Here is a 17,449-nt window from a genome sequence, read left to right on the forward strand (position 1 = left end):
AACTATATTTACCTCCATAAACCTACCTTACAATAAACCAGAAAAATATTATGAAAATTATTATACCTTCATGACATAATGGAAAAAACCAGATACAAAACCCAGGATAAAAAGTGAATTTTCACTAGTTGTCTTTACTATTACCAACAGGACTTAGGAGAGATGGAACTGGAAACTGTGGCTAGCAGTACAGACCCAACCCCCGCTACAAACAGGCCAATGCACATCTGTACCCATACCAATGATTCTTAGGACCAAATCATCTGGTCCCTGGATTGTTGGAAATCTGTGGAAGTCCTAACGGATCTACATGAGAATTTCTGGGAAGTTTAAACTTCCAATGGGCAATTAGCTTGCTCCCTGGGACCCATTGCGAATGTCCCCAATTCTGAACTAGAGATGGAGACTTCAGACAGTTCCATAGTACTTACATGAATAGTTACCCAGGGAATGTTAGACAGGTTAAAATCTAGTCTAAAACCAGGGTGACTACACAACTGACCCACCCCCATCACTCCCCCCAGACCATCCCCCACTGACTTGCCCCCACAACTCCCCAACTATCCCCCCAACTGAACCATCTACACCCCATGGCCTGTCTACTCCCCAACCACCAGCTACCCTCCCCCAACCCAACTACCCAAATACCATCCAACCCGACCCAACTACCCACCCCCACAAACTATCTGACTACCCCGACCCGACCACCCCCGTCCTGACCCAACTATCCATTTACCCACCTACTCATTCACCCACCTACCTATTCATCCACTCATCCATTCACTAACATCAAAGGTTGGACCTTTAAACTTACCATAAGGCAACTAGTGCCGTAAAAAGATAGCGTGTCCTGTCATCCCCTGAATCTACTTCACTCTGACAGAGATCCCCCAGTGACACCATGCTGAACAATTCTGTGACAGCAGGGATCGTAAGATTTGTCCCAGAAGATGACATGGCTTTCCAGTGGTGAGGGGAGTATACATATTGCAGTTGTGTGGGACAGGCTGGATGGACCAGAGGATCTTTTCCTGCCTGTTATCATTCATATGTTACTGCACTTCTGCATTTCCAAAGTATAGGGATTGCTGATGATAATCACAGGTTACCATGCGGCTTCTGTCACTACCACTTTTTCTTCACCATTGGCTCACCCAGGGCTATCTCTCAATTTCAGAAACTGCTTCTTTTACGATAGAAACAGCTGCACTGGTGCTTGCAAGTGTTGATGAGAGTAAAGCAAGGTGTTATTTAGGAACGTAAGAAGTAGCAGCAGGACTAGTTAATTTAGCCCTTTGAGCCTGCTCCACCATTCGATAAGATAATGGCTGACTTTCTCCCTCAGCACCACCTTCCTGCACTATCCTTACCCCTTTTGATTCATTTAGTATCCAAAAATCTATTGTTCTCTGCCTTGAATATTTTCAATAGTTGAGCATTCACATTTCTCTGCAGTAGAGAATTACAAAGATTCACAAACCTTTGAATGAAGAAATTTCTCCTCACCTCAGTCCTAAATAGCTGGCCCCTTATTTTGAGCCTGAGACCCCCTAGTTCTTGACACTCCAGTCAGGGAAACATCTTCCCAGCATCTGCCCTGTTAAGCCCCTTAAGAATTGTATATATCTCATTCTTCTAAATTCTAGGGAATAGAAACATAGAAAATAGGAGGAAGAGTAGGTCATTCAGCCCTTCAAGCCTGCTCCTCCATTGAATGTGATCATGGCTGATCGTCTATCAGAACGTCGTACTCTTGCACTCTCCCCATACCCCTTGACGCCTTTAGAGTCCAGAAATCTATCTATTTCCTTCTTAAATATGGCCTCCACAGCCTTCTGCGGTAGAGAATTCCATAGGTTCACCACTCTCTGAATGAAGAAGTTTCTTCTCATCTCAGTCCGAGATGGTCTACCCCTTTGTTTTTTTTTCAGTTAGTGACTGTCTCAAAAAATAAAAGCTTTGAAATCACAGTCACTGCAGACAGCAGCTGCAAATTGCAGATTCATCACACATTCCAACAAAATTTGCCCTAAAAGATATGTGTTTGTGTAGTTGAGTGTACACCTGTGCGAGAGTGAGAAAGGGGCAAGACATGAGAACTGATTTGTAGCAGAAAACAGTCCACAAGCTTTTCCAAAAGGCCTGCGATCTCATCTACTTTTTCCACCTTGATACTCTTTTACCACAAAGTTGTTCAAGGTGGCCTCCTCCAAGGAACTACGCATTACTTTCTGAGCAGCTATGTTCCCTTCTATTAAATGCCATCATGTCACACAAGCAGGGAAGTAATGTTAACATACTGTAAGCTGAAGGAAGCCATGCATATGTTCAAACTGCAGCCAAGCCATTAAATTACCATGCACCCAGGTTATGTAACAGTTGAGCAATTTAAAAATGTGAGCCTCTATGATTTTCAATTATAATTTATGGTGTGCCTCATGTGTATAGTATGGCTGTTATCAGCAATGAAAGAATTGTGGTGTTTTGTGTGGGTTGCAATGTCCACAGGTTGCCTAACAAAACTTTATAAAATGTACACATTGTGTAGTCTTATCTTGCCAAGTTTCTTATGATGTGCAATGTTCTTCCACTTCTGTTCCCACATTTTGTAGGTAGTCCATATAAGTTGAGCCTGGCTCCCAACTCCTGCCCAGCCTGCTGTCCTCTGGGAAGAGTGCCCTGAGGTAGTAAACAGGGCAACTTTCCTTGTATCAGTCACATGCATCAACTCCATTTTACCAACCATTAGTCAGCTGTGCTGTTCTATCACTATCCCACACACCAATTTCCTGCCTCTGTATATGCCATGCGAGCTACATTTTTTGCCTTCAGATAGACTCCAATTTCTACATAAAATATCTGTTCTGCATGCTTTCACTGTCTACAAAACTTCACTTCCTATTATCAACTTTTCTCTATATAAATTCCTGTGTCCATGTTTATAACGAAAAATGCTTCTGCAAACTTGCCATACTGTAACACCCTTCTACCAATGGATATACTGCTATATCTGTATTACATCTCCAAGCTCCTCAGCCATACTACCTAGAAACTCAATGCTCCAATCAACTCCAATTCTCTGCTTCTGAAATTGTCATTTACTTTGCTATTTAACTGTAATAAATTCATGTATAATCGAAATATTTTACAAAGTAAGGACAGAGTGCCAGGGTTTAAAATGAGACTTGTGATTAAAGTGTAATAATTTTCATTATATTTTTCAGGTTTATTGTGAAGTAGGTTTATGGGTGGTTCTGTCTGTGCGATTTAATTACATTTGGAGTCAAGTATACAGCAAGCTTGAAAGCATCAAAAGAAGTTAGGCATAGAAATGTGCTTGAAATGTTAATAAGTAAACATGGATGCTGGCTTAGCATGTAAGGTGTGAAGAGAATTTGCATTTTTAGATAAATGAAGGGATCGTTTGGATTTCAACTGAATGCACTTCAAACAAGTTTGGAGTTAATTACAGTTAGAAGCTAACCTATGTTTATCTTACAAGGTCAGAGGTAGAAATGTAAAACTTGAACAATGAATGACCTGTCTCTGGGTTTGTAATGGAGCCAGGATTCTACCCTTACTTCAATAAAGATTTAAATTGTTTATGTAGTTCCTAGATGAAAAAATGGACAGAAATATTGCAGAAAGGGTCATAAACTCCATTAGCAATATAAATTATTTATATGGGTTACAAAATAAAAAGAGGTGTGTTGAAGGTAAAATAATTTGTTTACATTTCTGTTTGAGACCATAAAAGCATGCCATGTTGTCATAGAGATGGAATGTGGGGGTAGAAGGTTCTCTTGCTTGTTATGTGTGTTTACTGACAGTGCAAGCAGTTCAGTTCGGGAACAGAGAGGCAGTTGCAGTTTTGCTTTGGTGTATGCTGCACCTATCTGGATTGAGAGAGCCAACAGTCCATGATGTCATTTAGACCTGCACATCAAGCAGAGAAAATACTAATTTCAACATTTACCACGTGGAATGCAGGTGGGACTCTATCTCAGTTTGGATTTCGTGAGACAAAAGCAGCTGGAAGATTTGATCTAGCTTGCAGCTAGTGGAAGAAATCCACAGTGGTCCTCATAGAGCCCTGTGGCAGAAAGCAGTCAGCTGAGTTGGCTTGGAAAACTGTGGGAAAGCAGTTGGGTATCTACTAGCCACCCGAACAAGGAGCTGAGGCATTTACAGTCATGAGATCTATGAAGAAAAGTGGTCACGTTGCCAAAAAAAAAACTAATGGAAGGACCCTCATAGAATCATACCTTGAAGGATATTTGAACACTGAGGAGAATTAAAGTGAATTCCAGAGGGCTGTGGCATACCTTGGGTTGGTCTCTAGAGAAGTGAATGCATCTTCAAGATTTCGTAAGAGAATTCTTGGTGAGGGAGTAAAAAGTAGAACTGAGTTTATAGCATAAGTCTTTATAAGCTATAGTGTTAAGTTAGTGGTGCTTGCTTTATTGTATATAGAGAGAAATTAGACAAAGTTTACGTTTGTTTAAAAAATGAAATCTTGTGAAATAGTTCCTATGGTTAATTGCTGGGTGTTCAGATTTCTTCTTTAAACGTCAAAGGTCCTCAACAGGATTGGAAAATAAAGTAGTGACCGCTGATTTTCAGAAAGGCAGATTCACACATGAAATAAACAGTGGTTTAATGAAAAAAAGTTGATCAAATTAACTCGAGGTCTGCAAGAAATTTATCTTTCTTTATATTATAGCAATATATTCACCTTTAGCTTTTGTTTGTTAAGCAGATAAGTACTGTATGATTATTAAATACAGTAATTCTAAAGTGTTGCGAATATCTAGTTCGTAATCCGTATATTTTAGAATATAACTTATAGTTTTAGGAATGAAAAATTCAACTGTAGATAAATGGAGGTATCTGGTTAAGGAAGTGTTACTAACTTGAGCAGCACAGACATAATACGAGGACAAAAGCTCCCTTTGTACTAAAGAGGGGTATATAGAGAGAGAGAGAGAGAGAGAGAGAGATGCTGAAGTCTTGTTTAAGACATGCACCTGCCCAGGAAACATCATTGCCTGGATCTAGAAAGTTCAGGTGTGTGTTTTCTGAAATCAAGTTAAGGGTGTTAGAAACAAAAATGCTTTAAAGATTTAATTATTTTCACCCAGGTCAATAATTGTATGGATCTGTATCTGCAAGAACAGAACATAATCAAATGCTGCATAATCAAAGGCACCCTCTGGTGTAGCCATGTAATGTAGAAAAATGTATTCTCACACTGTTGTGGTAAGAAAAATATATTAAAAATGTCATTATGTAATGAGCACTGAGATTCACCAGCCTGAAATACTGTGCTCAAAACTACAACACGTTTGAGTCTACAAGCATCAGGTGTAGTTGTCTTTTGGGTACATATTTAAGAACAATTGCATGTGCTGTATGCTTAATAAATCTATGAATCATTGATCTTAATGTTTCAAGAACCTTACTGATTCTGAAGAATAGATAAAATGTCTCATCATAAATAAAAACTGTCCTGGAACAGACAGTCCAATTGAAAGGCTAAAAACAAAAAACTACTGCGGATGCTGGAATCCAAAACAAAAACAGAATTACCTGGAAAAACTCAGCAGGTCTGGCAGCATCGGCGGAGAAGAAAAGAGTTGACGGTTCGAGTCCTCATGACCCTTCAGCAGAACTGAGTAAAGTTAGGAGAGGGGTGAAATATAACTGGTTTAAGGTTGGGGGGGCGGGGGGGGGGGGGGAGAAGTTGGGTATGGGGGGGGCGGTGGTTGTAGGGACAAGCAAGCAGTGATAGGAGCAGATAATCAAAAGATGTCACAGACAAAAGGAACAAAGAGGTGTTGAAGGTGGTGATATTATCTAAGAAAATGTGCTAATTAAGAATGGATGGCAAGACACTCAAGGTACAGCTCTAGTGGGGGTGGGGTGGAAAGACTGACAGGGTATTACAGTTATAGATTGAGTCATCTCAATTTCTCTGCTCCTCTCACCCATTCTAATCTGTCTCTCTCTGAACTTACTGCACTCCGTTCTCTCAGGTCCAACCCCGACATTGTCATCAAACCCGCTGACAAGGGTGGTGCTGCTGTTGTCTGGCGCACTGACCTCTACCTCGCGGAGGCTGAGCGTCAACTTGCAGACACTTCCTCCTACCTCTCCCTGGACCATGACCCCACCACTGAACATCAAGCCATTGTTTCCAGCACTGTCACTGACCTCATCTCCTCTGGAGATCTTCCTCCCACAGCTTCCAACCTGATAGTCACCCAACCTCAGACGGCCCGCTCCTACCTCCTACCCAAAATCCACAAACAGAATTGTCCCCAGCAGACCGATCGTGTCAGCCTGTTCCTGCCCCACGGAACTCATTTCTCGTTATCTTGACTCCCTTCTCTCTCCCCTTGTCCAGTCCCTTCCCACCTACATCCGTGATTCCTCTGACACCTTACGTCACATCAACAATTTCCAGTTCACTGGCCCCAACCGCTTCCTCTTCACCATGGACGTCCAATCCCTCTACACCTCCATCCCCCACCAGGAAGGTCTGAGGGCCCTTAGCTTCTTCCTTGAACAGAGGCCCGAACAATCCCCATCCACCACTACTCTTCTCCGTCTGGCTGAACTTGTTCTCACACTGAACAATTTCTCCTTAAACTCCTCTCACTTCCTCCAAATAAAAGGTGTGGCTATGGGTACCCGCATGGGCCCCAGCTATGCCTGTCTCTTTATGGGGTATGTGGAACATTCCTTGTTCCAGTCCTACTCCGGCCCCCTCCCACAACTCTTTCTCCGGTACATCGATGATTACTTCAGTGCTGCTTCATGCTCTCGTCGGGACCTGGAAAAATTTATTAATTTTGCTTCCAATCTCCACCCCTCCATCATTTTCACATGGTCCATCTCTAACACTTCCCTTCCCTTCCTTGACCTCTCTGTCTCAATTTCTGATGATAGACTGTCCACCCATATCCATTACAAGCCTACTGACTCCCACAGCTACCTCGACTACAGCTCCTCACACCCCGCTTCCTGTAAGGACTCCATCCCATTCTCTCAGTTCCTTCGCCTCCGTCGCATCTGTTCTGATGATGCTACCTTCAAAAACAGTTCCTCTGACACGTCCTCCTTCTTCCTTAACCGAGGTTTTCCACCCACGGTCGTCGACAGGGCCCTCAACCGTGTCCGGCCCATATCCCGTGCATCCGCCCTCCCGCCTTCTCCTCCCTCCCAGAAACATGATAGGGTCCCCCTTGTCCTCACTTATCACTCCATCAGCCTCCGCATTTAAAGGATCATCCTCCGCCATTTCCGCCAACTCCAGCATGATGCCACCACCAAACACATCTTCCCTTCACCCCCCCTGGCGGCATTCCGTAGGGATCGTTCCCTCCGGGACACCCTGGTCCACTCCTCCATCACCCCCTAATCCTCAACCCCCACTTGTGGCACCTCCCCATGCCCACGCAGAAGATGCAACACCTGCCCCTTCACGTCCTCTCTCCTCACCGTCCAAGGGCCCAAACACTCCTTTCAAGTGAAGCAGCATTTCACTTGCATTTCCCCTAACTTAGTCTACTACATTCGTTGTTCCCAATGCGGTCTCCTCTACATTGGAGAGACCAAACGTAAACTGGGCGACCGCTTTGCAGAACACCTGCGGTCTGTCCGCAAGAAAGACCCAAACCTCCCTGTCGCTTGCCATTTTAACACTCCACCCTGCTCTCTTGCCCACATGTCTGTCCTTGGCTTGCTGCATTGTTCCAGTGAAGCCCAACCCAAACTGGAGGAACAGCACCTCATCTTCCGACTAGGCACTTTACAGCCTTCCGGGCTGAATATTGAATTCAACAACTTTAGATCTTAAACTCCCTCCCCCATCCCCACCCCCTTTCTGTTTCTTCCCCCTCCCTTTTGTTTTTTCCAATAATTTATGTAGATTTTTCTTTTCCCACCTATTTCCATTATTTTTAAATCTATAACTGTAATACCCTGTCAGTCTTTCCACTCCACCCCCACTAGAGCTGTACCTTGAGTGTCCTGCCATCCATTCTTAATTAGCACATTTTCTTAGATAATATCACCACCTTCAACACCTCTTTGTTCCTTTTGTCCGTGACATCTTTTGACTATCTGCTCCTATCACTGCTCGCTTGTCCCTACAACCCCTCCCCCCCCACCGCCAACTTCTCCCCCCCCTCCATCTTAAACCAGCTTATATTTCACCCCTCTCCTAACTTTACTCAGTTCTGCTGAAGGGTCATGAGAACTCGAAACGTCAACTCTTTTCTTCTCCGCCGATGCTGCCAGACCTGCTGAGTTTTTCCAGGTAATTCTGTTTTTGTTTCCAATTGAAAGGCTTATAGTTCACAGAAGCTGAGCTCCAAGTACTGATTTTTGGTCTTCTGGAAGAGAGTCTGAAATTGACAGTTGTTTATCAGAGAAAAAAATAAAAGTCAATGGTTACACTTATCTACTCTCAATTCATATGATGCCTTTTCTCTGCAAAGTGAAAGTGAAATTATTAACAATGCTGGAAAGCACAGCAGTGTTGAGTCCAATTGACATGGCCGAGTTCTGCTCCAAGATCTGTACTATACTATGGACTCACCTTGGGCAGTTGAAGGGCGTGTGGAAAATAGCGAGTTTCCATTCTATGCTCACCTGTGGCAGTAAAGAGCTGTGCAATGCAGCCATTATCCCCTGCCCACTCAGCTGGAGAGAGTAAAAGGCTTGTGCAGCACAATCGCTATTTTCCACAGATAAATAAAGATTGCACACAGTAGCAAAACTCTTCTTTCCAATTCTTACTTCCTAACATATAAAGAACAATCATCATGAAGATAGCTTTCTTTATGTTATTAAATATAATTCCAGTCCAGTGCATTTGATGCTGGATCTGTATCTTTTCTATCCACATATGTTGATAAACTGTTTATATTAACAAATTTAAAATGGTCCTCAAAATGTCGAGATTAAAAGGTGGGCATGCGGATAGGATAACCTCCAAATTCTTTCAGAATCAGCACTTATCCAAAAGGTCAAATCCTGCCTTCCAACGAGTCCATGTATGACTGAAAATTAGTGCTTTTTTTCTGAATTTAGGCTTTGTAATACTGTTAAAGTTAAAGGATGTAGTTCATTTTTCTCCATGCAATTCATGTCTATGTTCATGGTGGGTAGCCAACCATTTGTTTCCTATCTCGATATTCAGTGTCAGTGTAATTCTGCTTATACTGGCATATCCTTGTAGATAAGACTCCAGCTTTTACCTCCAAGTCTGGAGATCAGCCACATACAGAGGTCTCCTAGTCACAACCAACAACATTTATAGTACATGTCTGCTGCCACTTTCAGAAGTTAAATTGGTGAGAAGATTCCTGCTATAAATTACTTTTTTTTATAACCAAATGTACACAGGCACAGAGAAATGCAAGAACTTTACTTTTAAGGTGCTCCTCTATAGTATAAATATCCATACTTTCACAAATGCTGGCAAATAACTGAAGAATATAGCATTAGAAAATACAAGAGTATTCATCTGCTTTAGTAGCTGACCATACTGACATTATACTCACGTGGGTTCCTGAGGAAGAGGTTCAGAGTCTTCATATTCAAGCCCTGACACTTCTGGCTTTACAAGAACACTTTTCACTAAAACATAAAAATATTGACAACAAGTCAATAAGCTTGGTTGTTTATTCCAAGCTAATATACTAGCTTTAAAATTAGCAAATATGCAAAAGGTGTCAGAGTATTCTTGTTTTATTTTTCACTGCAGAGGTAATTGTTAGTTTCACATAAATGAGGGATTAAGATTTATTACACTGTACAAGTACAGTATCAAATGACATAGTCTCACACATAATGTCACTTGAGAGTGACTAGAAGCTGCCAACTATAATGGAATCATATTTCCTTCAAAAGAGATGAAAGGAAAGAAAGATTGGAAAACAACACAAATTTGAAATTTATCAGCAAATTTCATTATGTACCCTGATCAGATCTATCGATGATCAATTGATCTGTGCAAACCTTAAGATAACAACATCTATCTGTTTGAATTATTAGGCTGAGCATTTAGTTATCTAAAGGTTATATGAACATGTATCAAATGTCTGAGTATGATAATCATAAAAGCACTTCAAGCAAAACTAAAATAAGGCCAAATAGTTTTAGCCACAATATTGCAAAGGCTAAAATTTCAAAGCATAGAATTATACTAGCCATGAAATCAAAGTAAAGCAGGCTACGGAAGTTATATTTCTAATATTACAATTCTGCCATCAACAATCTATTTTAAATAATCTAAAGTATACTAAATATGGAATATAGTTTCCTCCATTCTCTTATTATAGCAAAAAAAATCATTTTTGCTAAAATTAAGAAAACCAAGGAATAAGTAGTCCAATTAAATAAAAACAGAAAATGCTGGAATTACTCAGCAGGTCTGACAGCATCTGCAGAGAAAGAAACAGCATTAACATTTCAGGCTGTGATTGGGGCATGGTCTGATGATCTTGCCTGGGAATCAAGTATGCATTGTCACTCAAATATTTAGGAATTATTTAAATTGTATTGTGTGGATATCATCAACCTGGAATGTCCAGATCACAGGCTCCATGACACATGGAGCCACAATGCCTAGTCAGAAATGGTTTCAAGGCTGTAATTTCACTGAAGAGTTCAAACAAGGCTACTCAAAACAATGGCAGAATGTTATAGGTTCAGTACTGTATAGGGGAGGCGGTGGTGTAGTGGTATTGTCACTGGACTTGTAATGCAGGTATCTAGGTTCAAATCCCACCACAGCAGATGGTGGAATTTGAATTCAATCAATAAAAATCTGGAATGATGACCATAAAGCAATTGTCATAAAAATCCATCTGGTTCAATAATGTCTGGTGTGGCCTACATGTGATTCCAGATTCACAGCAATGTGGTTGACCTTAAATGGCATAGCAAGCCACTCAGTTTTTATCAAAGCACTAGAAAGTCAATAAGGAATGAAACTGGATGGACTACCAAGCATCAATCGGAAACGACAATGGCAAACCTGCAAAGCTATCAACCCCTGAAAAGTCCTCCTTACTAACATGTGGGGACTTGTGCCAAAATTGGAGAGCTGTCTCACAGACTAGTCAAGCAGGCTGACATAGTCATCCTCATAGAATCATACCTTACAGATAATGTCCCAGACACCACCATAACCATCCCTGGGTCTGTCCTGCCATTGGGAGCTGTCCAGCAGAGGTGGCGACAAGTAGTATACAGTCAGGAAGGAGTTGCCTTGGGAGTGCTCAACATCAGCTCCGGATCCCATGAAGTCTCATGGCATCAGGTCAAACATGGGCAAGCAAACCAGCTTTTGATTACCATGTACCCTTCATGACCCTTCACTAATGAATTAATACTCCTCCATGTTGGATACAACTTGGAGGAATCACTGAGGGTGGCTAGTGTGCAGAATGGGTGGGGGACTTCAAAGCCCATCACCAAGTGTGACTCGGCAGCACCACTACAGACCGAGCTGGCCGAGTCCTAAAAGACACAGCTGCTAGACTGGGTCTGGGGTAGGTGGTGAGGGAACCAACAAGAGGGAAAAACATACTTGACCTCATCCTCACCAACCTACCTGCTGCATTTGCATCTGTCATCTGTCCATGACAGTATTGGTAGGAGTAACCACTGCACGGTCCTTGTGAAAGCAAAGTCCTGTCTTCACAGCAAGGATACCCTCCATTGTGTTGTGTGATGCTAACATTGTGCTAAATGGGATGGATTCAAACAGATGTAGCACCTCAACCATGAGGTGCTGTGGGCCATCAGCAGCAGCAGTATTGTAGTCAACCACAATCTGTAACCTCATGGCCTAGCAAATCCCCCCACTCTAACATTACCACCAAGCCAGGGTATCAACCCTGGTTCAATGAAGAGTGCAGGAAGGCATGCCAGGAGCAGCACCAGACATACCCAAAAATGAGGTGTCAACCTGGTGAAGCTACAATACAGGGCTTCTTGCGTGCCGAACAACATTAGCAGCAAGTGATAGACAGAGCTAAGCGATTCCACAACCAATGAATTAGATCTAAGCTCTGCAGTCCTGCCACATCCATTTGTGAATGGTGGTGGACCATTAAACAACTCACTGGAGAAGGCTCCACAAATATCCCCATCCTCAATGATGGGGGAGCCCAGCACATCAGTGCAAAAGATAAGGCTGAAGCATTTGTAACAATCTTCAGCCAGAAGTGCTGAGTGGATAATCCATCTCAGCCTCCTCCAAAGGTCCCCAGCATTCACTCCATGTGATATCAAGAAACAGCTGAAGGCACTGAATACTGCAAATCCAAAGGCCCTGACAATATGCCGGCAATAGTACCAAAGACTTGTGCTCCAGAACTTGCTGCACCCCTAGCCAAGCTGTTCCACTATAGATACAACACTGGCATCTACCTGGCTATGTGGAAATTTGGTCAGGTTTGTCCTGTACACAAAAAGCAGGACAAATCCCACCCGGCCAGTTACCATCCCATCATTCTACTCTTGATCATCAGTAAAGTGATGGAAGGGATCATCAACAGTGCTATCAAGTGGCATTTGTTTAGTAGTAACCTGCTCACTGATGCTCAGTTTGAGTTCTGCCAGGGTCACTCAGCTCCTAACCTCATTACATCAAACCTGGACAAAAGAGCTCAACTCCAAAGGTGAGGTGAGAGTGACTGCCCTTGACATCAAGCGTGGCACCAATGAGCCAGAGCAAAACTGGAGTCAATGGGAATCAGGGGGAAAACTCTACGCTGGTTGGAGAGTTCCAGGACATCACTGCAGGAGTTCCTCAGGGTAGTGTTGTAGGCCCAACTATCTTTAGCTGCTTCATCACTGAAATTCTTTCCATCATAAGGTCAGAAGTTCGTTGATGATTGCACAATGTTCAGCACCATTCATGACTCCTCAGTCACTGAGGCAGTCCACGTCCAATTGCAGCAAGACCTGGACAATATCCAGGCTTGGTGCTGACAAGTGGCAAGTAACATTGGGGTTATTTTCCCTGGAGCAGAGGAGATTGAGGGGGGACATAATTGACTGAGGTGTATAAAATTATGAGGGGCATAGATAGGGTACACAGGAAGGAACTTTTCCCCTTGGTGGAGGGATCAATAACCAGGGGGCATAGATTTAAGGTAAGACGCAGGAGGTTTAGAGGGAATGTGAGGAAGAATTTTTTCACCCAGAGGGTGGTGGGAATCTGAAACTCTTCGCCTGAAAGGGTGGTACAGGCAGAAACCCACATAACATTTAAGAAGTATTTGGAAGCGCACTTGCGATGCCATGGCATACAAGGCTATGGGCCTAGTGCTGGAAAATGGGATTAGAATAGTAAGGTACTTGTTTGACTGGTGCAGACTTGGATGGGCCAAAGGGCCTCTATGACTCTATAATATTCATGCCACATGAGTGCTAGGCAATGAACATCTCCAACAAGAGAGAACCTAACCATTGCCCCATGACATTCAATGGCATTACCATTGCTGAATGCCCCACTTTCAACATGTTGGGGGGTTACCATTGACCAGAAACTGAACTGGACTAGCCATATAAATACTGTGGCTACAAGAGCAAGTAAGAGGCTAGGAATCCTGCAGCGAGTAACTCACTGCCTGACTCCCCAAAACCTGTCCACCATCTACAAGGCACAAGTCAGGAGTGTATAGAATATTTTCACTTGCCTGTATGAGTGCCTTCTAACTGACCTGATTGGTTCATTATGACAACTTTCAGTTGCAGTGAAAAAGCAGATTTTTTTGTGAAATACTGAAAAGCTTGCAGCTAGCTTGCATGTAATTGATACCTTCCAAGTAGAAAAGATCCTCGTCTCAAAGCAGCACAGCTAAGATAAGCTGGTACAGGGAGGGTGGGATTTTAACCTCAAAAAACAGGTGGGTTTAGGTTGGGTGATGGGCTGGGAGTCAGCAATGCTCACATCCCATGAATGAATAAAAAACTGTAGCCCTTGGAAATAGCAAAAGAGGAAGAACCAGAACTTGCATTTATTTTTTTTAAAGAATGGGGCACTAAGACAAAGGAGGAAATATTAAGGCCATTGACTTAGGTCAGTCAATGAGGTGGCTTTTTAGGAAGATCTTAAAGGAGGAAAGGGAGTAGAGGCGGACGGTTTTACCGAGTAAAGTCCAGATCATCTATAGATAGTCTAGATTTTGTATAGATTCTTGATGACAAGGGAGTCAAAGGGAATAGGGGGTAGACAGAAAGTGGAATTGAGGCTACAATCAAGTCAGCCATGATCTTATCAAATGACAACACAAGCTTGGTGGGCCGGATGGCCTACTCCTGCACCTAATTCATATGCTTGTATCACAAGACAAAAGGACAGCTGTTAAGTGGGGCTGAAGGGAGTAAGGATGCTCAAGAAAACTGAGAATTCAGGGCATCTTGGTGATCAAGAGGTTATGGAATCAAAAGCTCAGTTTTGGATTAAATAGTTTGTTGGACTGGTGATCTGTCTGGTTCAGCCCAATCCATTGACCAGGGAGGGTGATGAGCTTTTGACATGGGTAAAGGATTTATGGGTATGGGGTTCAATGACACCTGATCATTTTAATTATGCAGGCCTGCTGGCAGCACGACCTACATGGCTCATTGGCTGCAAGCCTGTAGGGAGAACTAAATATCAGACAGCTATAACACCACTTAGAGACAATCCTTTTGCAGCCTTCCATCTTGTGAGAAGATGGTTTGCGTCGTGGTCAACTGTGTTAAACATCACCTGGTGTGGCTCAGAAGCCCCACTCTGATGCAGTAGTCTCTGCTGCATTTGCTGCAGAGGGAAGCTGCAGCTGAGAAAGTGCAGGATTTTTTGGCCTGCTTTCTCCAGGCCTCTTCTCGGCCAGCTGAGTTCTCCATTTCTGCACTCCTCTTCCAGTGCCCTCCAAACAGTCAGTCTCTAGAGGTCACAGTGGTCAGCGACTGTCTCCCAGTTGTCAGTGTCAATTTCCGCCATTTTCATAACTCGCTTGCAGGTGTCCTCACAGTGGCGGTATGGACACCCAGGAGATTGTGATCCACTGGCCAGTTCACTGAACAGGATGTTTTTGGATTTACAGCCGTCATTCAGCCAATGAACATGGCTGAGCCAACGTACACATTGATGGCTTGTATGCTAATGGAATTAGCATGCTCCAGGACTTGAGTTGGTCACCTTGACTTGCCAAGAGATGCCAAGGATACGTCTGAGACGAAAGTGGAAACTGCTCAGCCTTTTCTTCTGTTTAGCATAGATTTCCAGGTCTCACTACTGTAGAGGAGTGTGCTAAGAACGCAGTTTGCTGTTTCATTTAGGTTGCTGTTATTCCACATTCTCTTATTCAACTTGTGCAAAGCTGCTGCAGCTTTTGCAATGCATGTGTTGATTTCAGCATCAAGTGACAGATTGCTGATGATTGTAGAGCTTGGATATGTGAAACTATCAACAATTTCCAGTGTTAATGCTGATGGATGGCAGTATGACAATGTCCTGGACCATGATATTTGTCTTCCTAGTGTCATGATCAAACCAAACTTTTTACAGGTGTGAGAGAATCTGTCTATTTGCTGTTGAAGGTGTTCCTCGGTCTGGAATGCTAGTGCAGCATCGTCAGTGTACAGTAAATCTCTGGTGGGTACTTGGCACACTTTTGACTTGGATCCAAGACAGAAAAGGCTGAACAACTTTCATCAGTTTTGTTATGTAAGTAGACACCCTCTGTAGATAAACCGAAGGCATATGACAGCAGCAAAGAAGAATATGTCAAAGTCTGTCAGTGCCAGAACGCACCCCTGTTTGACCCCACTGCAGATATCTAAGGGTTCCGATGTTGCCCTGTCATAGCTGACCTTACCCATCATATTGTCATGGAAAGAGGGGATCACATTGAGCAGCTTTGGCAGGTAGCCAATTTTCTCCAGCAGCTTAAATAGACTGCCTCTGTTCACATGTCTTGGTGAGATTGATGAACACAATATACAGTGGTCTCATCTGTTCACAACATTTTTCTTGCGGCTGCCATTCTGAGAAGGTCATGTCAATTGTGGATCTTGCAGGCCTGAAACCACATTGGAATTTGGGATAGTTGTGTTCAACCAAGATCTACAGTTTGACAAGGGAAAGGTGAACAAATACTTTTGCCACAGTGCTCAGCAGGGAGATGTCTTGATAGCTGTTGCAATTGCTGCAGTTTCCTTTGTACTTGTACAGGGTCACAATCTTTACATCATAATACATCATATCCTGGGCATTGCCCACTCCCTCCGGCAGAGACAGAGGAGTTTGTGCAGATGCTGCAGGAGTGCTGGTTTCTCCTGCTTGCTGAGTTCAGGTGGTATTGCATCAGCACCTGGAGCTTTGCCCATAGTGAATCAATAGCTTTGCCAAGCTACTCCACTGTGGGTTTGACATCTCTTAAAAAGGATCAGTTCTGATAAAAAGTCATGATCTGAAATGTTTCTCTGCCCACAGATGCTGCCAGATCTTCTGAACATTTCCAGCATTTTTTGTTTTTAGTTTAGATTTCCAGCATCTACATTATTTTGCTTTTGTATTTCTTAAAAGAGGGGTGCTCTGTGGCAACAGGCACCAGGGAAACACTTAATGCAATCAGAAGTATGACTGAAGCAAACATTGTAGGGCACTGTGGCAGAGGAGAGACCATGATGCTTCTCCCAGCATTCTTTGGGCTTTATTTATTTTTGGGGGTCCTGTGTCCTACCTTTCACCGTGTTGGTTTTGGAGCTCTCCATGGTTGTTGTTTACATACTGGCTCGGGCCTTGGTGCCTGTCCTGTGAACAACACCTGAACTCCAAGCCAAAGGATGTACAACACAGTTCGGGTGGCAGTGAAAAACAGTGAAGGAGGTGCAGGCATGTTACAGGGCCTTCTTTGTTAAACGAGTCCTTTTCGAATGGTGTGGATTTGAAGCTGGAGACATCTACTGCCAGCAAAATTTCCCCTGCAGCACATACTTCGACATGATATTTTTTAAAATCGCAGGATGTGAAACTCCCAAAGATGCTGAAGGAGAGAGGAACCTAGGCGCCATTCTCAATCCTCATTGCGAAGCTGCTGTTTACGCTGCTGTCGCAACAGAAACATATTGTGACCATCCATGTGTACAACCCCCATATTTCTGTGGATGTGCTCACTTTCCTTGCCAGATACATGAAGGTGGCTGGGAATAGCATTGGGGTAAAATGGCAAGTCAAGGTGGATGCCAAGAGAACCATTGCCCACTACCCCTTCCAGCTTTGCTATCAGGGGAAGTCTACATGGTCTATGTGGGGCAGCCCAGAGTTTGTTGCATCTATGACAAATACAGTCACAGAGTGACCAATCATATCCAAGAACCACAAGCGGGAAGGTCACCAGACAAACTCTGTAAGCAGAATAAATGCTGCAAC

General features: G+C 43.1%; 1 protein-coding gene across 1 annotated transcript in view; it reads right to left on the minus strand.

The window, feature by feature from the left end:
• The window catches only part of dnah12 (dynein, axonemal, heavy chain 12), a 349,430-nt gene that overhangs the window by 316,772 nt on the left and 15,209 nt on the right, over positions 1-17,449 (minus strand). Inside the window, exon 5 of the mRNA XM_078543543.1 lies at positions 9,573-9,648. Coding sequence (XP_078399669.1) covers positions 9,573-9,648 — 76 coding nt within the window. The remainder of the gene's footprint in view (positions 1-9,572; positions 9,649-17,449) is intronic.

Source organism: Cetorhinus maximus, chromosome 6 (assembly GCF_964194155.1).
Source record: "Cetorhinus maximus chromosome 6, sCetMax3.hap1.1, whole genome shotgun sequence".
Classification (NCBI taxonomy): domain Eukaryota; kingdom Metazoa; phylum Chordata; class Chondrichthyes; order Lamniformes; family Cetorhinidae; genus Cetorhinus; species Cetorhinus maximus.